Raw genomic sequence first — 26,705 nt, 5'->3', positions numbered from 1 at the left:
TCTGAATAGAACCCTGTTACGACTTGTGTAGCTCAGCAATGTGGGTGTCAGGAAGATTGCCAGGTGCTGGCCTTTTAAAGGAAGTGTGAGTGTGGTGGGAGTCTGTGGACACCCCCCTCCTCCCTCATGGTGTACTTCTGAGACACACACAGCAACATGAGGTTTTGTTTTTTTCTCATGGGAAGGGGGGGTATATTGACTTGTAGTTCAGGAAGGGATACAGTCTGTCATGGCAGGGAGGGCCTGGCAGCAGGAACATGAATGGCTGGTCCCATTGCACCTGCAGTCAGGAGCAGAGGGAGGCACAGTTGCTTTTGGTTTTTTAAATTTTAAGTATCAGTTTGTTACAAGACAAACTAGGATCTTGAGGGATGATGCAGAGGTACACTAATTCCCTTAGCAGACCGGGTACCACTGCCTGGCTTTGGAAGACTCTGAAGGGTTTTAGTTGCAATCTTTCCATGCTGCTTCACAAAACCCTGCCCTGCCCTGCCCTGCAGCCCATGTCCGCTCCAGTCGATGCCCACTTTGGGGGAAACTTGGGCACACACTGTCCTTCAAGGCTGTGGACTTGGGAGCCTAGCTTTCCAAAAGCATTGTGTGTTGTCACTGGCAAGCTGTGGCATTTTACTTCTAAGTCCTTGTTGCCAGCTTGCCAAGGGAACATTTCTGATAAGAATGTGTGCCTGTGTGTTCTGCAGTACCAGTCTGTGGGATGGAGGCCCGTTCTCAGGACTACTCTTTCCTTTACCTAGTGTCCTTACCCCTAGCTCCCCGCTCCGCACTTCCCATCAGCACCTGTTGTTTTGGATTCAGTGGAATCCTCCTCACCTTCTGTGAGCCAGCCTTCTGCTCCAGCTAGTCTGTATAGAAGAAGTAGTAGCTCTCTTAGCTGCACAGGCCCTAGTGGGACCTGAAGTGACCATGTGACCACTGCCCTTCTACCAGGCTCAAGACAGCGACTGACCTTCTGGTGTGGTTCAGTCTTTTGATTCTGTAGGGTGTGGGAGAAGTTTGTGGTTTCATTCTGCAGAAAGCAGGTTGGGGGGAATGAATGGTCTGTCCCTGACACTCTCAGTGACAAAGTGGGGACGCCATGACTTTCTGTGGAGTGCTAGGGGTTGTCTGACCTTGACTTAGTCACTGTTTTAAGATGTGACCCTCAGAAAAAAGTCACTAAGGACTAACAGATGTTGGGTTTGGTTGCAGAATCGGAGAAGAACTGGGAAGCGGTGGATGGTGGCCAGGCTGAATCAGAGAAGAAGTATTTCTTCATCAATGTCTGTCACCGAGTGCTGCCGGAGGGCCAGGCCAGGAGCTGTCCTGAAGATGCTGCTGTGTGTGCTGTGGGTGAGTCAGTCGGAGGGGATTCATCTTTCTAGTAACCGCTTCCCTGGCAGAGACAGAATGTAGTCTGTGTAAGCCTTTGGATGTAGATATTAGGGATAATTAAATGTTCTACAGTTTCAGTGTCAGAACCAGTATGTCCTGCGGTCCTGCAGTCAGCAGACGTGCACCCAGGCAGCAGGAGCCGTGTCAGGAGATGTCAGAACCAGTGTGCCCTGCGGTCCTGCAGCCCATTGGCACAGGTGTACCCAGGCAGCAGGAGCCGTGTTAGGAAATGCTCAGTGTCTGGCTCCATCTTGTGACCTGAAGAATAGTATTTCCAGTGCTCAGAAAAGTAACTGAATTCTCAGCAGCCTTGGCCACAGTTTGGGGAGCCTCCAGCTGAGCAGCCTGTCTTGGGTTCTTGCTGTCTCTGTTGATCTGTGTGTCAGTTATGGCGCAATTTGAAAATGCCAGGAAGAGAGCACAAAGACTCTGTTAGGAACACAGACGCAGAATTAGGCTTAGTCGGATTTGGGGATTACCCTGGTGTTCAGAACCAGAGATGTGTCTCAAAGTACGTGGTGTTTGTTCTTGTCTTACTAAGGACTCAGGCATAAACATCTTTGAAAAGCAGCTGAGCCAGTAATTCAATGTGGGTGCCACATATGTATGTTTCTGCTTGGTTGTGAGTAAAGCCTGTGGTTTGGCTGTGCTTTCCAGCATCCTGTGTCTCAGGGTGGCTGAGGCCCTGGGCGTGGAATAGTGTTTTTCACAGACAGTGATGGTACACACACCAACCTGTCCATAAGGTGTCTTTGGGGGAATCCCACATGTCAGTCTCAGCCTGTCCCTGCGGAGTCAGGAGGTGGTCTCAGGTGACTTATTTTTTCTTTCAAGAAAACCTGTTTCCATTCCAGCCAGGTCAGGTGGGCTGAGAAGAGGGTGTGGTATGCTGCTGGCATTTGGCTGAGTTTTGATGTAATTTCATGTCTATGCAATGAGACTTTCCCAGCATATCTTATGGTCCCTCCTTCTTTTTTCAAGATAAGAATGGAAGTAAGAACCTCGGAAAATTTGTTTCTTCTCCTACAAAAGAGAAAGGACACATGCAGCTCTCTTACTCTGATGGTGACGACTGTGGTAATGCTAAGAAGATAACAACTAACATCACACTCGTGTGCAAACCAGGTACTGTCACAGGAGAGGCGTGCCCACGTTCCCCATCAGCTGCAGTGGTGTGGGGCGGAAGGGGCAGAGCTGAGCACCACTGGTTCTAGTCTCTGCTGATGGGAATAATAAGTCGATTAGATTTCAGCCTAGAAATGGAGAAACCATATGCTGTCCTCAGGGAGTAGTGTTGACATTTTCCAGGAGAGTCGTGAGTCTCTCTGCATGATATCCTGTTCTTAAGGCCTGAGAGAGGATAAGGGGTATGGAATGCTGAACTTCCTCGGGAGGGGTCATAAATGCCTTAAAATGTTTCCTTGATCTCACCCTCTGAGCTGTGATTACCCCTCACCGAACTGAGGAGTTTCTGATCCTTTTGCTGAGATCTGCATCTGTGCATGTATTTTCCTGTCCTCAGAATGCTGTGTTTGTGCATTCCATGCTTCACAGTTCTATTTATAATTTCTAGGGATTTCCTTATTGACACGGCACAGTCTTAACTATTTTAGAACATTTCATTGCTGGGAGTTTGGATGCTTTACATCCTCTCTATATCTGTCCTGTAAAGCTTCCTTTGTATAAATTCCCAGCCGTGGGAGGTCACATACTAGGACTATTTTGTTTCTTGTTTTATTTTGGTAGAACATATTTCCACTTTCTGAGTACTGGTATTATTGATAGGTGTGTGCTACCATGTCTGCTCTATGCAGGGCTGGAAATTGAACACAGGGCTGTGTGCATGCTAGACACACACTCTACTAAATGGACCACACCCCCAACTCTTTAGGACCATTTTGTAACCTTATCTTTCCCAGGACTTTCAAAACAGCTAGATCAGGGAAAATTATTAGAACCAACAGATTCGTGGTTGATCTCCCCCCTCCCCTTACCCTTTGACAGGTGATCTAGAAAGTGCTCCAGTGTTGAGAACTACAGGACCTGATGGTTGCTTCTATGAATTTGAGTGGCACACAGCTGCTGCCTGTGTGTTGTCGAAGACAGAAGGAGAGAACTGCACGGTCTTTGATGCCCAGGCAGGTGTGTGCCTAAGCAATGTCTCTGTTGTCTAATGTAACTTGGGGCCAAAGAAAGCTTTTGTTAACACTTTATATGACTGTTGGAGGTCCTTGTTTTAGAACTCTGTTAGTGCTACTGAACTAGAGTGCCAAGCATCTTTTGTTGTGTGTTTGAGCTGTGGCAGAGCCCATCTTGAATTTGTAGCTAGGCTGGATATACTTGAGCAATAGGAGATCCACACCCACATTTGGAAGGCTTTTTGCATGAATCCTAGGCAAGAACCCCTTGTTAGGGGACTTTAAAGAAAACCCTCACAGTCTGGTCATCGTGCTTGGATATGCTGTGTTTGTGAGATCTGGAGTTGCAGGCTTTAATAGGGTTTCAGAGTTCCCACAATGAAAAAGGGCAGTGGCGAGGACCTGTGTCCAAGGGAGTCGGTAAGCGGTCACTGCAGGAATGGGCATAAAGGCAGAGTGACCTTTCTTCCTCACTGTCTTTTTGCCCTGGAGTGATTGCTCTCGGAGAACACGTGCACTCACCAGTCTCCTGTGTCCTCACTGGCCTAACGTACATCCCTGTTTCTGTTTTAGGGTTCTCTTTTGATTTGTCTCCTCTCACAAAGAAGAATGGTGCTTATAAAGTTGAGACAGAGAAGTATGACTTCTACATAAATGTTTGTGGCCCTGTATCCATGGACCCTTGTCAGCCAAACTCAGGGGCTTGCCAGGTAGCAAAAAGGCAAGTGGCCTCTCATTGTGATTTGCTCCTTGGTATTGCGCTAGTGTGTGTTTCACTGAGTTAGGGTCCCCTTGAACATCATTGTTTGACAAGCATTTAAATAGTGAAGAGACCTGGTCAGAAAAACCTGCAGGATGCCAGGAGCTGAACTTCCCAGAGAAGGGGCAAACCTTATCATAGGGGGTAGAGAAAGGTCTGGGCTCATTTGATACCCACTTCTGTGAACTTTGAGCTTTACACTTCATACATATACATATATGTGTTTCTCCTTACTGAGTAGTGTTAGTTGTAATGAATTGAGTTGCACTGTAAGCTAGTAGTGCTGAGAGAAAGTTGGGCTCGTGTGTGTGTGTTTGTGTATATGTGTAGTGAGTGTGTGTATGTGTGTGTTGCTTTTTTCCTCCTACAGTCTGATGAGCTGCATATGAGATTCCCAGGTACTGCATTTGCCCCCATTTGGCGAGCTCCTGATCCATGGCACTTTCCGAGTGACATTTCTGTATTCACTGTAGTGATAAGAAGTCTTGGAACCTGGGGCTGAGCAATACCATCCTTTCTTACTATGATGGGATGATCCAGCTGAGCTACAGGGATGGCACGCCTTATAACAATGAAAAGCACACACCGAGAGCCACACTGATCACCTTTCTTTGTGACCGAGACGCCGGAGTGGGCTTCCCGGAATATCAGGTGGGAAAAGTCTCAGGCAGTTGGCGTGGGCAGACCTGGGCCAGTTGCCTGCCCTTCCTGTAGAAACTGAGCTGTTATTAGTCTGTTTTTCTGGCCAGACCGTCATGTAATTAATCCTTTTGCAGTTCTCAGGGTGCCTAGGCAGTATTTAGTCACATGTTAAACTGCTTATTCAAAGGCCCACCTATCTTAATGCTAGTCCACAGCCCTGTTTGTTCTTTTAGAAAACTTGCAAAAGCTTAAAAAAAAAAATCACCCTCATTTTTCCCTTACCAAGATTCCATTATAGTTTTTGACGAGGCTGTCTTTTTAGTAACTTTTACTTAGAGTCATTTTTCTTTTTAAAGCTCTTTGCATAGTATCTCCTTTTCTTCTTCCATTCTCAGCTTCTGTAACTGGAGCAAACACACGGGTGTGCAGTTTAGGAAAGGGTATTTTGCCACCCAGTTTTGTAGGTTTCAGTCCGTGGTTGGTTGGCTCATTGCTTTGGGCCTGACAGAGAGTGAACCATTTACTTCAAAACCAGGAAGCACAAGAGAACAAGGAAGGAACTAGAGAGCTGGAGAGCTACTCTGTGCATGTCTGCTTCTCCTTCGTGCATGTGTTTGAAGGTTTCATCACGCTCCATAGTGTTGAGCGAGGGCCAGGATTCCCTGGGTGGTCTTTGGGGGATGCTCCAGATGTAGACTCCAGCTGTACTCTTTCATGTTTCCTGGTCCTGGGATTAGGAAGAGGACAACTCTACCTACAACTTCCGGTGGTACACCAGTTATGCCTGCCCAGAAGAGCCCCTGGAGTGCATGGTGACAGACCCCTCCATGATGGAACAGTATGACCTCTCTAGGTGAGCAGAGCCAGCAGTTGGCCGTGGGCCTTCCTCATGTGTGGTCACTGGTGAGCAAATGGTTCAGTTGATGGTGATAGGCATTGTGTTGGCCTCAGGGTGCAGGACCAGGAGAGACAGAGCAGAAAGGAGGTGGCTGTGGTCTGATCTCAACACCTTTGTGACAGTAATTGATCTTTGTCACAGCAAAGACTTAATGTGTAGCTTCATTGTCTAAAACGGTAGCTCAGTGTATGGTGTGTGTGTGTGTGTGTGTGTGTGTGTGTGAATTCTGAAGGGTCCTCTGTGTGTGGGGCTGCAGAATGTCAGTGTTATGGCATGTCCAGTGGTTCAGTCACCATCTGTGGCTTGATTCAAGTGTGTCTCCTTTGAGAATGTCTTTATTTCTTTAATGAGTAAACATTAACAGCCCAACCTTATCTGGTTCGAAGTTTTAAAAGCATACCTTTGTGTTAAAACTTTAGTCTAGTGAAGTCTGAAGGTGGCCGTGGAGGAAACTGGTACGCCATGGAAAACTCCCGGGAACATGTCACACGGAGGAAATACTACCTCAACGTGTGCCGGCCTCTGAATCCTGTGCCTGGCTGTGATCGATATGCTTCTGCTTGCCAGATGAGATATGAAAACAAGGAGGTGTGTCTGCCGTTCTCACACTTTCTCTGGAGTCTGAGGCTTAGTATGTGAAGGTAGCTGTTGTATAGCTCTTGATCAGGCCTGTCCTGCTGCCCAGCTGAAGCCTCTGATGAGAGTGGCCGCACAGTGAGCCTCCTGAGCAGGCTTAGAGTCTTTTTTAAGTCTTAAAATGTCCCCTGGCCGCTTTTGGTTCAACACATTGCAGAGAGCTCTCTTGGTTATGTCTGACCCGAATTCAGGTGCCCGAGTGACTCTGCAGACTTCACAGCTCGGAGCCTCAGCTGCCCAGATTTGACAGAGTTGCTGAGATGGCTCAGGTGCATGCGTCAGTGCCACTCTGACTGTTAACACTTCATCATCTGGTTGATTGCTCTCATTGGCAGGGCTTTCGTACGTTTCCTTGTGGTCCTCACATGTGGTGGGCCATGAAAGTTGTAGGTGGGCTCCAGAAGTTAGCTTCTGCAGAAGCAGTGTGAGGATTTGCTTTGTTAGCACATTCTAGTGGTGTGCTCTGGTGCTCAGAGGTGTCTGAGGCTGTACCTCACGGGGATGTGTTCTTCCCCAGAGCAGTAGCCTCTGAGCATAGCTGTCCTCCTGCTTGGGGACTCCTCACTTTTGTTTGCCCGCTCACACAGTTGTTAGTGGTGACGTCATAGGCTCTGACTACTGTTGAGCAGCAAGCTGACTTGCTGAGGAGTAAACCTTTCCAGGAGAAGCCTAACCCACACTATGTTGCAGGGCTCCTTGGCTGAGACTGTATCCATCAGTAACTTGGGAGTTGCAAAGACAGGCCCTGTGGTGGAGGAGAGTGGCAGCCTCCTCTTGGAATATGTGAACGGCTCTGCTTGCACCACCAGTGATGGCCGGCTAACCACCTACAGCACCAGGATCCATCTCGTCTGTGGTCGGGGACGCCTGGTGAGTGCTGTGCAGAAGTTGTGGCAGGAGCTGCGGAAAAGTGCGTGTGCACTTCTATACTTGTAAAAAAAATACCTAGGGCATAAAATTGGTCACTTTAGGCATTTTTGGGTTACCAGGAACATTATGTCCATCATTGGTGCTGCACACTTGTCACCAGATGTGTAGAACTTTTAGGGTCAGGTTTTGATTGTGTGAGATTTAGGTCTCACTGTGTGGCTCACTGGCAGCCAGACTGGCCTTGAGCTCCTGCAGCTCTGCCCCTTGAGTGCTGGGGTTAAAAGTGTGGGCTGTGGTGCCCGTCTTATGTATAGAACTTTTATTTTGCCACACTTGTCCCTCTTCCCTCCTTCCCCCCTCTCTCCCTCCTTCCCTCCCTGGTTTTGTTTTTTGATTTTTTGGGGGGTGGGCAGGATTTTAGGATTTCAGGCTAGCCTGAAACTCACTATGTAGACTATGTTGGCTTCAAACTCAGCTGGGATTAAAGGTGTGTACCATAATTCTCTGACCCAGGTGCTTTTTAGCAAGGATTTAGGCTTTTTTCTTTTTCTTTTTCTCTTTCTTTCTTTCTTTCTTTCTTCCTTTCTTTCTTTCTTTCTTTCTTTCTTTCTTTCTTTCTTTCTTTCTTTCTTTTTTTTTTTTGCTATCAGTTTTGAGTTTGACTTGCTGACAGGAATTAGATGCTTCTGGATTCTGCTGGGGTCTAGTCCAGTGGATGTGATGCCTGGTGTCTGGTATCGCACAGACAGGAAGGAAACTTGTTCTTTGCTCAGATCTCTGAGGGTATGCAATGACTGGCTGAGTGATCCTGGGCCTGTGGTCCCTGAGGACAGTGACCATCCATGGACTGCACGCCCTTGCCTTACATAGGCGGACAGCTGCTGGTTTCATTTCCATCTACTCCTGGCAGCCCGTGTCCTGGGTGTGTAGGAGCCCTGTCGTAGACTACTCTTTTAGTTCCAGAAGATTCTTCCAGACCCTTCTTAGTTTTTCGAGTGCTTTCCCACAGTGGCTGAGCTGGGTGTCCTGTGGGCTTGGTGCATAGTGCGGGCCTAGGCAAGACTACTGAAGGAGATATGGGGAGGTCAGGCTCACGGGAGTTACCATAGGCAAAGCCTGGGTCTTTCTGCTTGCTTTCAGGACTGATGAGGAGAGTGTGGGTGGGGCCTACAGGTAGGGTGCTTGTATGTGGGCTGTGGCTATTGGTTACAGAGTTCCGGTGCATTTTCCAGTAGTCTCTGCTGTGCTGTCTCACTAGCTAAGAGTGAGCCACTGCTGCCTGGGGTGGAGACAGCACCCGAGATGGAATATCTTGTGGAAGAGACTTCTTGTTGAAACCCACAAACTAAAAGCCAGTAATAGCCACAAGTTAGCACATCTGTGTAATCAGACCCAAGTCACAAAACACATTGTGTCCCACCTAGAAGCTCCCCTGTACCTCTTTCTGTGGCTTCTCAGACCTTCCCTGACACGCAAACCAGTTTTGTCTAGTAGCTTTCTGGTTGCTTCGACTCTGGGTGTGTAGACTCGGTTTCAGCTATCTGGATCCCAGTTTTCCCATTTACTGCTGGCGTGAACTCAGATGTGCTAATGTCCAGGCATGTGAGCTGACCTCTCTTACGGGGCAATGAGAGCGTTGTGCTCTAGGGAGGAGGTGCTGACCCACTATAGACAGTGCATGTCGGCCTGTTGTGTTGCTGTCCTGCTGATTTCTCTCTGCGCTGTGGCCTTCCAGAACACCCACCCCATCTTCACTTACAACTGGGAATGTGTGGTCAGTTTCCTGTGGAACACAGAGGCTGCCTGCCCTATCCAGACGATCACAGACACAGACCAGGTATGTATGCTGTCACCTTGCCCATGCTCAGACTGACTTTGCATTGCCTCCATCCCTGCTTTTTGATTCACACATCACCACCCTCTGCATCCTCCCTACCCTTGGTACCTAGATTTCCAGGACCCCCAGCTTTATGCCTTGCTTACTGAAATCCCCCCCAACCCCCGACAAGGTTTCTTTATTTAACAGTCTAAGCTGTCCTGGAACTTGCTCTGTAGACCAGGCTGGCTTAAAACTCACAGAGATCCACCTGCCTCTGTCTCCACCTGGCTCACTATCCTTTCCCTGTGCGGTGCATCCTAGTGGGCTCTCCATCACTGCCAGGGGTCTGTAGATTCCCATTACCCCATTCCAGAACATCTCAGTGTCTGATACAGTGAGACCCATGAGAGGGCTATGACCTTGTCCACATGGTGGAACCCACTGCCTCATGGGATCTCATTGACAGAGTAAAGCCTATGTGTCTGCTGTGACTTTACCTACTAGGAGGAACCCAGTGCTTCATGGATCTTAAGAGTTAGCACATGTGTTCCGCTGTGACCTTTTACACAGGGTGGAACTCAGTGACTCATGGTACCTCACACACAGAATTGAGTTTACCTGTGTGCTGTGCCCTCTCTCACCCACAGTGTGTAGCCAGGGTCTCATGCCGATGTCTGTATGGCAGATCCTTATCCTCTGCCGAAGGCTGGCTGCTCATCCTGCCCTGTGCAGTGTAGAGTACCCTGCTCTCTGAGTTCTTCGCTGCCCTCCTGGGCTACTGCAGTAAGTTGTTCTTACGGAACTGCGTGTGCATTCTTTATAGTGGGACGTGTTTCCCACCCATCCTTCTGATTTCCTACCAGACTGCAGAGTTTGGCAGCAGACAGCTGGACTGGTACACAAAACGATGCCCTCAGCTCAGGGCCAGTAGTCGTCTCAGGCACCCTACCCTGTCCAGGCCCAGGGCTCTGACTGCTAGCCTGTACTTGGTGGACACGGGAGGCTGAGGGTATACTTAGAAGAAGGGAGGAAATTGCCTGAGACTTCATCCAGTTATATTCTCATAGGTGCATTCATGGCAATGAGAGAGAAGTCTTAAGTTTTATTTATTTTTGAAAGTAAAAATGATTGCTGTACCACCTACCTTAGGATTAACAGTGGTCTTACTTGGGTATTGTAGTAGCTTAGCCCCCATGGGGTGAGTTCCATTCCTCTGCACACGTATCCTACATTGGTGCAGGCTGTGCACAAACACACTGTTGCTCCATAGGGATTTAAAGTGAGTAGCAAGTACAGCCTCTAAGTGTTGATGTGAGTTTCCGGACTGCATGTTTGTTTTGCTCCTATAGAATTAGTTTGAATGTGTTTATTTTCCTTTCTTGTTTCTGATAGGCTTGCTCTATAAGGGACCCCAACAGTGGATTTGTGTTTAATCTTAGCCCACTCAACAGCTCTCAAGGATATGTGGTCTCTGGCATTGGAAAGACTTTTTTGGTAAGAATGATGCAGTAGATTTCTAGTTTGCTTTAAATGAGGCTCACCACACCCAAGGCACTTGCAGCTGCGGTCTTTAGTGGTTGTCCAGGGCAGAAAGAAGCTCCAGATCGGGGGCCGGTAGTGTAGTGACGTCATCACGTGGGCCCGATGGGAGCAGTCACCAGTCCTCACCTGCTGCTGTGTGTCCAGAGTTCCCAAGACCTTGTTAGAACCTGATTCCTGGGCCTGCTGTGGGCCTCCTGACTAGTTCTGTAGTGGGCTCTGAGTCTGCTTCAGGAGGCCCATCAGATGGTTTTGATGCTCACTGAAGTTTGAGACACACTGGTCAAGAAGAAATGGAGATTAAAGGGAGGCCACCTGAGGGCTGTGTTCTAGACTCTTCCAAGGGTACTTCCTTTGTAGACTGTTCTGCGAATGCCTAGAGCCCTAAAATGCAAAGTCTTCTCAAGGTATCACTTCAGCTACTCGAAGGGAGAGAGCCCCTAAAACATTTGCTTTAAGTTCTGGCAGTCATCTTAGGGACAGTGGCTTTGAAAACAGGAAGGTGAGTGAGAGCGCCCTACCGTAGTTTAGTGAGAGGAGCATTCTGACAACTGTTCCTAGCTGGAGAACTGGGCTCTCTCCACCCCACATGTAGAGAAGGATTTGTCCTCTCGGCCCCGTTCTCTTCCCCACTCTCCTGAGTGCATCCACGGAAGGGTCTCGGTGTTAGAGCTAGCTCTAGTGTGGCTGCAGAGTGTGTGGTCTGTACCAGGTGGTACAGCGATTAGGATTCCAGCAGGTCAGAGCCTGTATCAGTGTGACAGGCAGATGCTGCACCACATAGAGGATGTGCCGAGAGAGATGACCACGGGCTACATAAAGAATGCACCAGAAGCAAACTAGCGAGACCCTGCCTCGTCACTAACCATGCTGTTAGGAGCATGTGTGGTGTTGTGGCTCTTGGTTGCAGGTGATAGATGAGTGGGTAACAGAAGTAGCAATGCAGCTGCCTGGAAGAGCGCCTGCACTCATGCACTGCAGGAGGTCACCTCCTGTCTGTGGGGCCAGGGCTGTAGACTCCTGCCCCTTACTGTCCAGCCCTGTCCCCCATCCTGCTGGGTCCAGCTGCCCTGCACGTTTGGTGGCCTCTTCCCCAGAGCTGATATCTTTACATAACTACAGCAAACATGTCTGCCTTTTTTTTTTTTTTTTTTTTTTTTTGGTTTTTCGAGACAGGGTTTCTCTGTGGCTTTGGAGCCTGTCCTGGAACTAGTTCTGTAGACCAGGCTGGTCTCGAACTCACAGAGATCCGCCTGCCTCTGTCTCCCGAGTGCTGGGATTAAAGGCGTGCGCCACCATCGCCCGGCCATGTCTGCTTTTTAAATAGAATCAATGTCTTTAAAAAGCAGGGGCTTCGGTTGTTTACAGTTAAGACTTAACTGTATACACTTTCTCCATGTGATTAAAGACACTGTAAAGTGGTTTGTATCACTCCCTAGTATATCGTTCATAATTCCTTGTAGTAATTAGATTTACAGACAGAGCACTGTATAAACAAGACCATAAAACACCATACACTAAACTCTAGAGGAATTTGCACAGGTATTGTTATTTAGACCTTTCTGTGTTCGAGAACTAACTGTCCCAAAGTTGATAAACTGACTAGTGATAACCAGATATTTAACCCAGCAGTACTTTGGGTTCTAGGCTTCTTTTCTGTGGTAAGTCTTGGAACCTAAACGGTTGTTTTTGTTTGTTTGTTTGTTTTTCTGTTTTTCTCCCCCCCCCCCTCTTTTTCCCCCCCTATTTGGCTTCCAGTTCAATATCTGTGGTACAATGCCTGTCTGTGTAACGGACAAAGAAAAGCTAGCCTTTGGCTGTGAGGCAGGAACCCAGACAGAATTGGAGAACCTGAAACCAGAAAGGCCAGTGGGAATGGAAAAGAGCCTCCAGTTGTCTACTGAGGGATTCCTCACTCTGACCTACAAAGGGTCTTCTTCTTCCTCAGACAAAGGTGAGCTGATTTGCATTCTGCCAAGTCTGCCTCTAATCTCTCTCCTAGAGCACTTACCAACTTCTTTCCTTGGGGGCACTTGTGCACACTCTGACCACCTCTTCTTTTTATCTTGCACCCCAGTTCTTCAGAGGGGGTTGTTAATTGCATTCCTTTAGGTACTAAAGAAGTGACGAGTAACGATCTAGTTACTCATTTTTCTAAGTTGGTCCTTCCCTCCTGTCTCCTCTCTTGGGCACTGTGGTTCTGTGTAACAGTCTGGAGATGTTGAGCTTGTTAGTACTTATTTGTTACTGTCTTTTGTTAGTGCAAGGTCAGTTCTGAGCCCTTTATAATGCCAGCATCTGCGTCAGTGGATAGCTCCAGCAGGCAAAGTGTGCCAGGACTTGGTTAAGATACTGTATGTGCGGTGAATTCTTATCCCAGCTCTGTCTTTTCTCTTTTCCATTTGAGACAGGCTCTTACTCTGTGGCCTTGGCTTTCCTGGCTCTGACTCTGTAAACCAGGTGTTTTTAGACTCACTTTTGCTTGTGTCTACCTTGCTAGGAGCAAAGGCTTGGGCCATCACACCTGGCTTAGCCTCCTTTTGTGCTCAATTACTGCTGCGTTGCACATTTGCAGTACTAGAAGACAGAAGGGTCTTGTGTTTGCTACAGAGCCTGTGGTCCATGAAGGATTACATCAGAGTGAGATCCAAGAGGGATGGGTCATGTTATTGGCTCTGCCACCTATTGACTTACAGATGAGGAAAGGGGCCCAGGGGTGTGGTTGCTTTCCAGGTCACACTGTTAATAGGCAGTGCCTTTCCATCACTGGAATCTGAGTGGACTGAGGTAATGTTTGTGTGCTGTGTTGCTCAACACGTTCCAGCCATCTTAGTGGGCACCGGGAAGGAGTGGAGCATGCCTTCCCAGATTATTTGCACTGAAGACCGTAGTCTTGTCTTCTTGCTTCTTTCTGCTTCACATCTTAAGTTCACAGATGTTGGAAGTACAGCACTTTAACAACAGCGTCTGCCACAGACGGCAACTGGTCACTAAGGACCGCTGTAGCCAGCTGCTTGTCAGCATCAGAACAGCAGAGGAAATGGATATGCTCTTGGTACTGTAACTTGGTAGGATTGGATCATGAGGCACAAAATTTGAACAAAGCAGTAGGGGGTGACAGGATCAAATCAGCAATAAGAATTTGTCTCTGGCAGATCAGATAGGAGGGAGGACCAGCTTGTTCCATACTGAACCTCATCTGTGCACTGTGGAAGACCCTGAAAGTGCTGCACTGAACGGGAGAGACCCTGTGCTACTCACGGTGCCAGGCCATCATTCCCAGTGTAAACAGGCTGATGATGCCATAACAAAGCCAGATTACAGAAGGCAGAGCTACAGACCAGTATCTCTGATGAATATAGACACAGAAATTTTCAACAAAATAATAGCAAGTCAAATCTATCAATACCTAAAAACAGTATACTTATCACAAGTCAAGACTGGCTCAACACAGTGCAGATTGAGAACAATGATAATTGTTAGCTAATGAAAGCCTAGAGCACATGGTTATCTCAGTGCAGGACAGTGTTTGGCAAAGTTCAGCATATCTCCTTGATAAAACCCCATAAGTGGAAATCAAGGCAAGTGCCCATGACCTACACCATATGGATGGGTAAAATTGAAAGAGCTTGCTCTAAATCAGGAGTAGGACAGAACATTCAGATAGCATTACTCAGTATTGGTCTTCAGTTACAGGGTCAGATGTGAGGTCACATATGCATCTGGGGTGACTTTATACTGGGAAAATTTCGGCTCTCAAAATTACTGTTGGAATTGATGAGCGGACTCAGGACCTGGGAAGGCTGCATCGCCAGAGGTGCCGTGTACAGCTTTCAGGAAGCTCTACAGAACCCCTGCCAGTTGCTCTGACTCTGCCTCTCGGCTAGGGCTGTGTGAGCCTTGTAACTTACTGCAGAGTTTCAGGGGCCTCCGCCCTTTCCAGTAGAAAATGCCTCATCTCAGAAGAGATAGTCAGACAGTCGGAACCAGGAGGACATTTTATTAACAAGCAGCACAAAAATAAAAGAACCAAACCTGGGAATAAATTTAACCAAGGAAGTGCATGACCTCAACAGTGAAAGTTACACTGAGGAAAGAGATCGAAGACATACATGAGTGAGAAGACAGTCCAGTCATGGTCTGGGAGAAGAAATATTGAAATAGCCAGTTCTACCCAGTGACCCACAGATTCAGCGTGTGTGTGTGTGTGTGTGTGTGTGTATTTAAATAAAAATTTCAATGTTTTTAACAAAGGAAAAAGGGGCTGGAGAGATAGCTCAGTCATTAAGAGCCATCACTGTTCTTGAAGGAGACCTGGGTTTAGTTCCCAATAGCCACGGGTGACACACAACTACTTGTCATTCTAGTTCCAAGGGATCTGATGTCCTCTTGGCCTCTGTGGGCACTTGCATTCATGTGGTGATGGATGCAATCAGTCAGGTGTGTACATAGACATTAGAAGACGGGTGGGTTGGATCACAAAAGACCCTGAGCAACCAAAGCTGTCTTGAGCTGAGCGAAGGATCAGTGCAGGAGGCATGACAGTCCTGCATCAGAATAGCATGGGCCAGCAAGTGAATAGGCACACAGAGCAGTGGTGCAGAGCTCAGAGATAAAGCCATGCATTGATGGTCAGTGCAGTTTTCACCAAGACAGTATGAGCATATACATCAGAGAAACTAGACAGTGTCTTTATTAATTTGTGTACAAAGCAGGAATTGGCCTCATCTTAACTGTGTATAAAAATAAATGAGTCAAAAACTTAATGGCAAATTGGAGACATAAAACTAGTAGAGGAAAATATGGGGGAGATACTTCAGAACATAGGCCTGGGCAAGGATTTTTTTTTTTTTGATTAAAAAAATCCCTAAAGTTTAGGCAACAAAGGAAAATTCTATAGATTCATTACACTCATCCATTGCTGGTGGGAATGCAAACTTGTGCAACCACTTTGGAAAGCAGTGTGGCAGTTTCTCAGGAAATTCGGGATCAACCTACCTCTGGACCCAGCAATACCACTCTTGGGAATATACCCAAGAAATGCCCTATCATACAACAAAAGTATATGCTCAACTATGTTCATAGCAGCATTGTTTGTAATAGCCAGAACCTGGAAACAACCTAGATGCCCTTCAATGGAAGAATGGATGAAGAAAGTATGGAATATATACATATTAGAGTACTACTCAGCAGTAAAAAACAATGACTTCTTGAATTTTGCATGCAAATGGACGGAAATAGAAAACACTATCCTGAGTGAGGTAAGCCAGACCCCAAAAGAGGAACAGGGGATGTACTCACTCATATTTGGTTTCTAGCCATAAATAAAGGACATTGAGCCTATAATTCGTGATCCTAGAGAAGCTAAATAAGAAGGTGAACCCAAAGAAAAACATATAGGCATCCTCCTGAATATTAACCTTCATCAGGCGATGAAAGGAGACAGAGACAGAGACCCACATTGCAGCACCGGACTGAAATCTCAAGGTCCAAATCAGGAGCAGAAGGAGAGAGAGCACGAGCAAGAAACTCAGGACTGCGAGGGGTGCACCCACACACTGAGACAATGGGGATGTTCTATCGGGAACTCACCAAGGCCAGCTGGCCTGGGTCAGAAAAAGCATGGGATAAAACCGGACTTGCTGAACATAGCGGACAATGAGGACTACTGAGAACTCAAGAACAATGGCAATGGGTTTTTTATCCTACTGTACCTACTGGCTTTGTGGGAGCCTAGGCAGTTTGGATGCTCACCTTACTAGACCAGTATGGTGCCCAAGGACTTCCCACAGGGCAGGGAACCCTGATTGCTCTTCAGGCTGATGAGTGAGGGGGACTTGATTGGGGGAGGGGGAGGGAAATGGGAGGTGGTGGCGAGGAGGAGGCAGAAATCTTTAATAAATAAATTAATTAAAAATAAAATAAAAAACCCTAAAGTTTAGGCAACAAAGGAAAATTCTATAGATTCATTACATCAGCCTTAAAGATTTTTATACAGCAAAGACACTTAATGGAGTGAGGAGAAGCAGTTGGGTGGAAGGGAACATTTGCAATTACTTCTGAAAAAGAAGCCTTCAGAATATATACGTAACTCAGCAGCAAAAAATCAATCTGATTAAAAATTGGCAAGGATCAGAATAGGATATTGAGGGGCTAGAGAGATGACTCAGGTTAAGAGCACTAGCTCCTCTTCTAGAGGTCCTGAGTTCAATTCCCAGCACCCATGCGGTGGCTCACAACCGTCTATAATGAGATCTGGTGCCCTTTTCTCTCATGTATACTACACGCATAACAAACAAATAAAATTTAATAAAAGGAATAAGACAATGTTAATAAGCATGGGGGGATGCAAATCAAAAGGCACAGTGATACTCTTTCATCAGCCAGGACTGTTCTTCATGACAGAGAAGCGGGCAATGCAGGGGAAGGGTAGGTCCGTTGAGCTGTTAGGGAAGCAGTATTGGACATTTCTACAAAGCTGCAATAGAGCATCACTGTTGAAGAGAGAGCGGGCCCTTTGTTCCATCCCGTCTGGCTAGCTTACCCCTGAAATAATCACACGTAAATTGTATTAATTAAGTTACTGCCTGGCCATTAGCTCTAGCCTCTTATTGGCTAACTCTCACATCTTGATTTAACCCATTTCTAATAATCTGCATTTCACCATGAGGTTGTGGTTTACTGGGAAAGATTCAGCGTGTCTGACCTGGCAGCTGGCTCCATGGCGGCAATCCCCGACCCTGCTTTCTTCCTCCCAGAATTCAGTTCTGTCTACTCCACCTACCTAATTGCTGCCCTATCAAAAGGCCAAAGCAGTTTCTTTATTCAACCAATGAAAGCAATACATAAACAGAAGGACCTCCTACACCATTTTCCCTTTTTCTGTGTAAAAAAGAAAGGATTTCACTTTAGCATAGTAAAATTACAAATAACAAAACAGGTATCAAGCTAAAATTACAGTTACAATATTTAGATCTATTTTATCTTTTATCATAACAAAGGAAAACTATAACTATAACTAACTATTCTTCAACTCCATCAAAGACTCCAGAAGGATATAATATTACTTAAGTAAACGAGAAGTAAGCAACTTCCAAAACTCTAGAAATGACAGAGACAGCTCGCTGCCTGGACAGTCACCCAAAGTTTTTCTGTACCGTTGGGGCATCCATCTTCAGCCTACAGGTCCATAGTATCCAGAGACATTTCCATGAAGCAGGAAATTTCAAAGACAGTTCAGTCACTTTCTTCTGTATCCTGCAGAATGTCTCACAGACTCTTTCATGAATCAGGAACCCCAAAGAATCATCTCACCTTTAGGCAAGTTCAGCAGTCTTCTCTCTGCGGGTTCTTTATGTCCAGTTTATGCAACAGTCCAGGCAAGAGCAGTTTCTTGCCCAAATGGCTAACCAACTCCATAAGGAGCTTCTTCGATGCCCATCTTCCTCTTGAAGTAGATTGGTGCTGCCAGGAGCAGATGTGTCTCATTGTCATGAAAAGTCCTAAGTTATTAAAACATTTAAAATGCCATATTCTGTAGCCTTTGAAAGATATGAAGAATGCCTATCTAACTGAAATATATCTCTATATATCTAGAAAATCTAACATAACTACAAGCTTGACTATTATTGATGATTACCCATTAACAACCTGTATTTCCTAATTATACATTACACTTTTAAATGAACTACACAATCACAATACCTTAAGATCGGAAATACATATACATATAACAAAATTGATCTTAAACTTGTATCAATAAATCAAGATTTACACCAATGCAAATTATATCTATATCATATCCCCCTTTTAAATGTAAAATAACACTTATAAACAATATTTGTGAATATGGGCGTAGTTATTTCTCTCCAAACTTCTTCCTGCTGTATGGGGGCGCTGTTAATCAGGTCTTTCATGGTATATCCTGTATGCTAGGTTTATCTCAGTTGGCAGTTGAGCAAAGTAAGTTTTTGAGGGTGTTTACAGCAACCTTTCAGGAGGACATGGGCTATCAAACCATCTTGTTCTAGAAGCAATCCACAGGGTCTCATCTTCTGTGAAAACAAAAGAAGAACCTCTTTTCCAAAGCATCATATCCTTAAACCCAAATTCTGAAGTCAAGATATCTTTTTATAATATATATGCTGGTTTAGCTTGGCAGCCCATATAATAAAACGTCTCTCTGTACTTTTCTCCTTCACAGTCAAAAAATTTAAGGACAACACAATATTACATACTCTTTGTGAATTTTCCATCTTTATGTGGCTTATTTCTCTTCTTTTAATCTATGACTCTGTGAATTCTTTCTTTAAAGACTTTACCCCTTTTTTTAAAGCATTAACTTTATTTTGTGAGTCTCTATACTCTTTATCTTTCAAGCCTCCATACATTTATTCAACATTTGTGACCCATTTAGAGGTCTTTTTATGTCTGAATCAGTCCTGTTGCATGTCTGCAATTCTCTACTGTCTTGAAGAGCTTTTAAAATGGTAAGCAGCTTGATTGCAGCTATTCTGGATGTTGGCTCCACCTCTCTCCAATTTCAAAATGGTGGATGTACCATTTCTGCTAGCTCTGGGGCCACGATGTAGGAGCTGCACTCAGCACTTTTAACTCTGAGAATGAGCGTGCAGCACATAAACTCTTTTTATCTGAATTACAGCCAAATCTGCCACGCAAAGCACTGTGCAGCCTGGAAACATCTCTTTGTATGGTGGCAGAAATCCGCCATGCTCTCCTGCTTGTGCACGCCTAGTCAACCTGATCCCGCTGCCTGCCCAGGCAGGGAGCACTGAGTCACAGACATGCATGGTCTCAGCCAGTTTTCTCCCAACCCTAGTAGGCACAGAAACACTGGGTCCCACAAATGTCATTGAAATGCTGTATAGCAGGCGTTTGCACTGGCAGCACAGCCCAGGAAGCTGTCTTTTAAAACTGTGCGGCTTTTTTTTTTATGGCTGCTGAGTGAGGAAATTCTCTCTGCAGCATCCCACCAGCAAACAGCAAAAAGTCGTGTTAAACTCTGTTTATTCTGTGTGTCTAGAATTCCTTTTCAAGCCTTCTCAGGTTTTACGTGGAGTTAGTCAACCACGTTGGGCGCCACTCTGTTGTATGGAGGCGTGGGCCTCGTCCCATTGTCTGGCTAGCTTAACCCCCAGAATAACCACCCAGAAATTGTATTAATTAAATTACTGCCTGGCCCATTAGCTCTAGCCTCTTATTGGCTAACTCTCACATTTGATTAACCCATTTCTATTAAATCTGTGTATCACTACGTGACTGTGGCTTACCAGCGAGATTCTAACCTGTGTCCATCTCAGGCCGGAGATTCATGGCATCTGCTACACTTCCCTTCTTCCCAGCATTCTGTTCTGTCTACTCCGCCCACCTAAGGGCTGCCCCATCAAAAGGCCAAGGCAGTTTCTTTACTCAACCAATGAAAGCAATACATAGAAGACCCTCCTACACCACATCATGCATGGCTGCACTGCCCGGCATTTGGTGGGTAAAGAGGGGTATTGCAAGTTTGAGGCCAGCCTGGAATACCCCAATACTTGGAGCTAAAGAGATGGCTGGCTGAGTTAGTTCATAGCTGTCAATGCTGTAAATCTGATGACCTGAGATTTGATGACTTGATTCCTGGATCCTGCTATGTACAGGTGGAAGGACAAAACTGATGCTGTAAACTTCTCTTCTACCCTTGCTCCGTGGCAGGCCACACAGCCACACAGCCACACAAACTCAAGACCAGTAGTCTAGAAAAGTAGTTACATGTAGAAGCAGTGTCTGTGTTATCTAGTGTTCCACTGTGCTGTATATGTCCGGGGCATTGAACTCAACACATTGGGCAGCAGTACTTGCATTTATTGCAGCCTTTTCACAACAGCCCGTGTATGGAATCAGCTAGGGTTTCTTCAAACGATGCGTAGATCTCCCCTCCCTCCCTGCGTGCCCATGTCTAATCAGTATACAGTGCTAAAAATGAATGAAAACTCTGTCGTTTGAATCAGTTTGAATGACAGTAGAAAACTTGTTAAGTGAAGTTGGACACGGAAACCCTGCAGTTCTCACCTGTGTGTGGAAACTGGTAAACACTTGATCTTGAAGCACAGAGTACAGTGGTAGTTATCAGAGCCTGGGGTCGGGAGGTGTGGGCAGAGTTTGATTAGCAGGTGTAGGAGTGTGCTGATTAGAAGCAATGGTGTTCTATACAGCAGAGTGGTTAGAGTTGACAGCACCTGTTGTGTTTCTAAGTAGCTAGCGGAGGAGAACATTGGTGTTCCTATGCAGGACTGGTTCAGGAGGTGATGAAGTACCCTGCTTGCTCTGATCTGATAACTGCCTGTCCTATACATGGATTGAAATGTGAATTCATGTGTGTCCAGTGAATGTGTAGCTACTGTGTGGCAGTTAGAAATAAAAAAATTAGAACTAATTGAAAATGTTTTGAATAAACTTTCGAAAAGAGTACATGCAGGGTTGAGAGTGCCTGGTCTGGAAGGGGTTCTACCAGAGAAGGAAGTGGACCAATGGCTGCAGTTGCAAGGGATCATTATAGTTGGCTAAAGAATTAGATCAAGTGTGTGGCTATGTTGGCTGCTTGGGGGTGAGCAGGCCAGCCTTCAGTGTCCTTCCTGTGGGTGCTTTGAAGGACTGTATGAGCACATAGTCTCCAGCCAGCACTGCTTCAGGGTGCCTCACAGGACGGGCTCCTGTAGCCCTTTTACTGTGTAGAAGGGCTAGTGCTAGAGCCTTGGGCAGTTTTCCGGGGGTGGGGGTGGGGGTTGGGAGCTCAGGTTGACAAAGTATGGAGGAATCCTGGTTCTCTTCCTAGCGGGCAGTCTCTGATGCTAGGATGGCAGCATCTGTTTTTCCTCAGTACCCACAAAGCCACAGTGCGGCTCATTTTGTAGTTCTTTGCTCTTCAGTTGCAGATCACTAGTTTCAAATAATGTTGATTGATCACTTTCCTGTCATGTTCCTTTCAGGCTTGAGTTTGAAAATGCTCCTGACCGAGCTGTATTAGCCTTGGGGAGCATCTAAAGGCTGCTGTGAGACTCTACGCTGGGCTAAAGCTGTGCCAGGGCCCTCACTTGTGATTCCTTAGTTTGGTTCTTAACCTCTTTAGCCATGCAAAAGACACTGGACTCTGAAGTGTATTTTATGGGAACTCGGCCCACTGATTGATGGCTCAGGAATTCTGGAATGAGAGCCCCACCCACCTTGCCACAGCAGCTTTCTTGGCTTTCCTGCTTTTGGCCTCACAGAAGAGTGCCAGTGGCATTTTTACAGTGTCTGATTCAATGTGTTCCTCCCAGCTAGAGTACTCTCGTTGCTCCAGGCTATACCTGGAGTGGAAGCCAGCACACTCGCAGTGGTCAGCTCTGGGGTGGTCTCCTTGCTTTGCCTGTGTGGTCTGTTGTCCTGTATGATTTTGCAAATAATGTCTCCCTTAGCCCAGCCCTGGTCTCTGTACTTACTCAGGGTGTACCTTCTGCTCCTTTCAGCCTTGCAGGGGAGTAGTAGGTATAGTTTGCTGGGGGGAAAATCAGGGAATAAAAGTTGCTCTGTTTTCTGATGGATTGATAAACTGCCGTGAGATGTGAATGCTTTATGACCCCGTGGCCTAAGCCTGTCATGTCAGGCAGAATTGCTGGTAGCATATCTTTGCTCTTTTCAGATTAGGCCCCTGGACAGCTTGCTACCCTGATGTGAGGTCTCTCCTCCTGCCCTTGCTGTCCTGAGTCTGAGATGCCTGCTGAATAGTGGCTCTCTTCTTCCACAGGCACAGCATTCATCATCCGTTTCATTTGCAACGATGACATTTACCCGGGAACCGCCAAATTTCTGCATCAGGACATCGACTCTACACGAGGGATCCGGAACACTTTCTTTGAGTTTGAAACTGCATTGGCTTGTATTCCTTCTCGAGTAGATTGCCAAGTGACTGGTGAGGCCTAGAAGTTAGCAAGCTGGGTTTGAGTGAGAGTGTGTGTGTGTGTGTGTGAGTGTCTACATGCTTGAAAGCAAGATGACCATTTGTCAATGGGGCCTGTATACTTTGCTTCACAGGTAATATGGTGATTGTTGCCTGTTTTTAAGTACTGCTTAGTGGTGTAAATGTTTCTCTTGAGGAGACCCCCCCACCATACAGTTAAGGGTTTAAAATATGGTTCAGGGGTCAGTTGCTCCTAAGAATTGAAAAGAAAACTCTAGAAAATCAAATATAGATGTATATCAGAAGTTCATATAAGGAAGAAAAATGGTATAAGACCTAAAAGTTCCTGAGTTGTGCCCTGACCCTCAATCTTTGTACTGACCTGTAACAGCTTTCCGAGCGGGACACTGGTTTGTTGCTGTAGGCCAGGCTTCTTGTGGGTTTTCCTGTGTCTCGCAAAGTGCTCCTGCACCCTGGCAGTCTTTACATGATGGGAAACTGGTACCAGGGCAAACAGGAAACAGTTTTCCATGGTGTTTCCTTCCATTCCAGACCCAGCTGGGAACGAGTATGACCTGAGTGCCCTGAGCATGGCCAGGCAGCCGTGGACTGCTGTGGACACCTCGGTGGACGGGAAGAAGAGGATCTTCTACCTGAGTGTCTGCAGTCCCCTCCCGTACATCCCCAGATGTCACGGTGTGCTGGCGCCCTCGCCCTGCTGCGTCCGGGACCTGACTGAGTCAAGGGCAGCCCCGCTCACTCACTGCTCTTTTGTCCTCAGGCACTGCAGTGGGGTCCTGCTTGGTGTCAGAAGACAGAGGTCTGAACTTGGGTGTGGTGCAGATCAGCCCCCAGGCTGACACCAATGGGTCCCTCAGCATCCTGTACGTCAATGGCGACAAGTGTGGAAGCCAGCGCTACTCCACCAGGATAATCTTCGAATGTGGGCAGACGTCGGTGAGTGTGCATGGCAGCCTTTCTTCTGGCTCCACTTCCCCTTCATTTTCGAGTCTTCTGTGTTGTTTAAAGCTTCTCTGTGTTTTTATAGGTTTGGAGGCATTGCTAGTGCTCTACTAGAATATACTGTTTTTCTCGGGCCTGAAGTACTCATAAATACTGAATACTTGGCTTAATCAAGCTTAATCAAGGAGCTTTCTTGTTTTTGTTTAAAAAGTAGAAAACAAAGCAAACTGTTGGCTTCTGTTGCAGGGCTCACCCATATTCCAGTTCCTGAAAGACTGTGAGTATGTGTTTTTGTGGAGAACAGTGGAAGCTTGTCCTGTGGTCCGAGAGGAAGGTGAGCACCAGGTTCCGCCTCTGGCTTGCTATAAATGTAGGGTGTAGTAGACGCTAACCTGTGATGTTTCAGACCCTGTGATGGTGGCTGCCAGTGGGGTTAGTAGGTTCTGGGGGCGGGGTGATCACTGCTTCTCCTTGAGTTCTTTACTAAGCCATTTATTAATTTTTAACACTGGCCTTTCTCTCCTGTACTTGGATTGAATTTTTGGTTTCTCTTTAAACCAATAAAGCAGTCAGGATGGGTTTGTCGTCTTGAAATCTGGTATTGTCTTTGGACTTTCTTCCTTCATCTGCCCTACACATAAACAAGACAGCATGGACGTAGCCCGCTGTCTTGAGACTTGCCAGGACTGGTGGCACAGGCCTATAACCTCAGCTTCACGGGGGCGGGAGTAGGAGGAATATAAATTCAAGGCCTGACACCATGGGCTGTGAGTTTGAGGCCAGTATAGGTAACTTGATGAGACACAGTCTCAAATCAGTAAATGGAGCTCAGAATGTAGCTCAGCGATAGAATGTTTGCACGGGGTGTGCTAGGTCCTGGGCTCTCTTCGCAGTACTGCAAAGTAAATACGAAATTTAGTTAGAAAAGAAATTCTTTCCCCTTGGAAAGAGGAATGCATGTGTGGTAGCATTTTCTCTTGACTTCCTGTGCATTCTTGAAGGAGACAACTGCCAGGTGAAAGACCCCAGGCATGGCAATTTGTACGACCTGAAGCCCCTGTCCTTCAATGACACCATCATCACTGCTGGCGAGTACACCTACTACTTCCGGGTCTGTGGGAAGCTGTCCTCCAATGTCTGTTCTGGCCATGATGGATCCAAGGTAGTCTCTTCATGCCAGGAAAAGAAAGGACAACAGGGATTTCAGAAAGTAACAGGTACTGTTCTTTTCTTCTTGAGTTGTAAAATGTCAAGAGATAATGCCAAAGATCACCTTTCTCTAACGTTGGGAGGAACGAGCCACCTCCAGCGAGAACATGCTGGGTAGTACAAGCAAACTACCCCCTCCTTCTCTCCTTTCCCCCCTCCCTCTCTCCTTCCCTCCTCCCTCTCTCCTTCCCCCTCCCTCTCTCCTTTCCCCCCTCCCTCTCTCCTTTCCTCATCCCTTTTTCCTTCCCTCCCTCCCTCTCTCCTTCCCTCCCTCCCTCTCTCCTTTCTCTTCCCTCTCTCCTTTCTCTTCCCTCTCTCCTTCCCTCCTCCCTCTCTCCTTCCTCCCTCCTTCTCTTCGCTTATGGGCAATTTATTTTATGTGGAGGCAAGATGGGTATCACTGAGCACAAATGGAGGTCAGAGAACAGTTTGCAGGTACCAACTCTCTTCTTCTACTGTGTAGCTCCTGGGGTTTGAACTCAGGTCATCAGATTTGGCAGATTTGACCACTGAGCCGCCTTGCCAGCTTACTGAAGACAATTTGATTAGAGTTTGGAAGAAAAAAAAAACAGGGCAAGGCAAGGTGGAAATCATGGCAGTTGCCAGAAAGGGATTGGAGAAGAGGAAAGAAAGCTGTGCCTTTGCCTTACGATGGCACGTCCAGCTGTGGAGGCTTAGGAGGCAGCACAAGGTAGACAGGCAGCTGTGCATAGCAGGTGGGTGTGAGGATGCCCAGAGCATCAGGGAAAGCATGCCTGGGGTCAGGGTTGTGTGACTTCCACAGGGTATTTCTGACCCTAAGCTCATAGTTTTTTCTTTATGCCGGCTGGGGGCACATTGAACTAGCCAGTGATGGGTATCTGCCGGGCAGTGTGCCCTAGGGCTGCATCAGAGGGAATGTGTTTCATAGAAGGCTTAGCTATAAAACTGACAAGGTTGTCCTGGAGAGATGCCTGCTTTTGCAGAGGACTAGGATTCGATTCCCAGCACCCACATGATGACTGACAACCTCCTGTAACCCAGACCCAAGGGCTTTGACACTCTCTTCTGACCTTTGAGGGCACCAGATACCATGTGATACATAGACATACATGCAGGCAGAACACTCATAAAATAATAAATAGATCTGAAACTGTTAAGAGTCACTCGGCATGGTGGTGCCTGCTTGCCTTTGTCACAGTTGTCGTGTGAGGATCTTGAGTTGGAGGCAGATTAGGCTTATAGTGAGACCCTGTCTCAGTTAACAAACAGTCCCCCCATCCCCCATTTGACAAGCAGTATGTCACTTAAGCCAATTCAGCAGGGACCTGAGATTTAAATCAGCTCAGGAATGTTTAAAAGGGGCCGAGATGGCTGCTGCGGACAGCATGAGCACTCCCGTGGGAGCCGTAGTGAAGGTGGCAACTCTCAGGTTATAGAGGACAACATGCCACTTTATGGTTACTCTTAGGCTGCACATGTGGGCTGCCATGTCATGTAGACAGGAGGAGTCCAGCACCATGGTGTGTGTGATGTGACAGCCTGGAACACTTGTCACGAGTCCCACAGGTATGCTTCTCCTTGCACAGGGCTCCTTACTCAGAAGCTGACTTACGAAAATGGACTGTTGAAAATTAACTACACCGGGGGCGATACCTGCCACAAGGTGTACCAGCGCTCCACCACCATCTATTTCTACTGCGACCGGACTACTCAGAAGGTGAGCCTTGCAGCATCCACACAGTCCACACAGGGTCCCCTGTCTTCCAGTTCCACACACACACACACACACACACACACCCCAGCTGCTGTTCTTTTACAAGAACGTACAGGCTGGTCTACTCACAGAGCCCATAAGATGCAGTATTTACAGAACACCTCTGCATAGCCATCCTGCAAGTGCTCCCATGTTTATCTGTGTT

The 26,705-nt window shown here is 46.7% G+C and overlaps 1 protein-coding gene across 1 annotated transcript in view; it reads left to right on the top strand.

Moving 5' to 3' along the window:
• The window catches only part of Igf2r (insulin like growth factor 2 receptor), a 91,666-nt gene that overhangs the window by 42,565 nt on the left and 22,396 nt on the right, over window positions 1–26,705 (top strand). The window contains exons 12-28 of the mRNA XM_057756440.1: window positions 1,210–1,350; window positions 2,374–2,517; window positions 3,397–3,534; window positions 4,104–4,251; window positions 4,764–4,941; window positions 5,670–5,785; window positions 6,250–6,418; window positions 7,157–7,336; window positions 9,072–9,173; window positions 10,548–10,649; window positions 12,453–12,648; window positions 22,480–22,644; window positions 23,185–23,328; window positions 23,414–23,589; window positions 23,842–23,929; window positions 24,597–24,812; window positions 26,373–26,503. Coding sequence (XP_057612423.1) covers window positions 1,210–1,350; window positions 2,374–2,517; window positions 3,397–3,534; window positions 4,104–4,251; window positions 4,764–4,941; window positions 5,670–5,785; window positions 6,250–6,418; window positions 7,157–7,336; window positions 9,072–9,173; window positions 10,548–10,649; window positions 12,453–12,648; window positions 22,480–22,644; window positions 23,185–23,328; window positions 23,414–23,589; window positions 23,842–23,929; window positions 24,597–24,812; window positions 26,373–26,503 — 2,534 coding nt within the window. The remainder of the gene's footprint in view (window positions 1–1,209; window positions 1,351–2,373; window positions 2,518–3,396; window positions 3,535–4,103; window positions 4,252–4,763; window positions 4,942–5,669; window positions 5,786–6,249; window positions 6,419–7,156; window positions 7,337–9,071; window positions 9,174–10,547; window positions 10,650–12,452; window positions 12,649–22,479; window positions 22,645–23,184; window positions 23,329–23,413; window positions 23,590–23,841; window positions 23,930–24,596; window positions 24,813–26,372; window positions 26,504–26,705) is intronic.

Source organism: Chionomys nivalis, chromosome 2 (assembly GCF_950005125.1).
Source record: "Chionomys nivalis chromosome 2, mChiNiv1.1, whole genome shotgun sequence".
NCBI classification, from domain to species: domain Eukaryota; kingdom Metazoa; phylum Chordata; class Mammalia; order Rodentia; family Cricetidae; genus Chionomys; species Chionomys nivalis.
The sequence above is the reverse complement of the archived record's forward strand: the minus strand, read 5'-3'. Positions and strand labels throughout refer to the sequence as shown.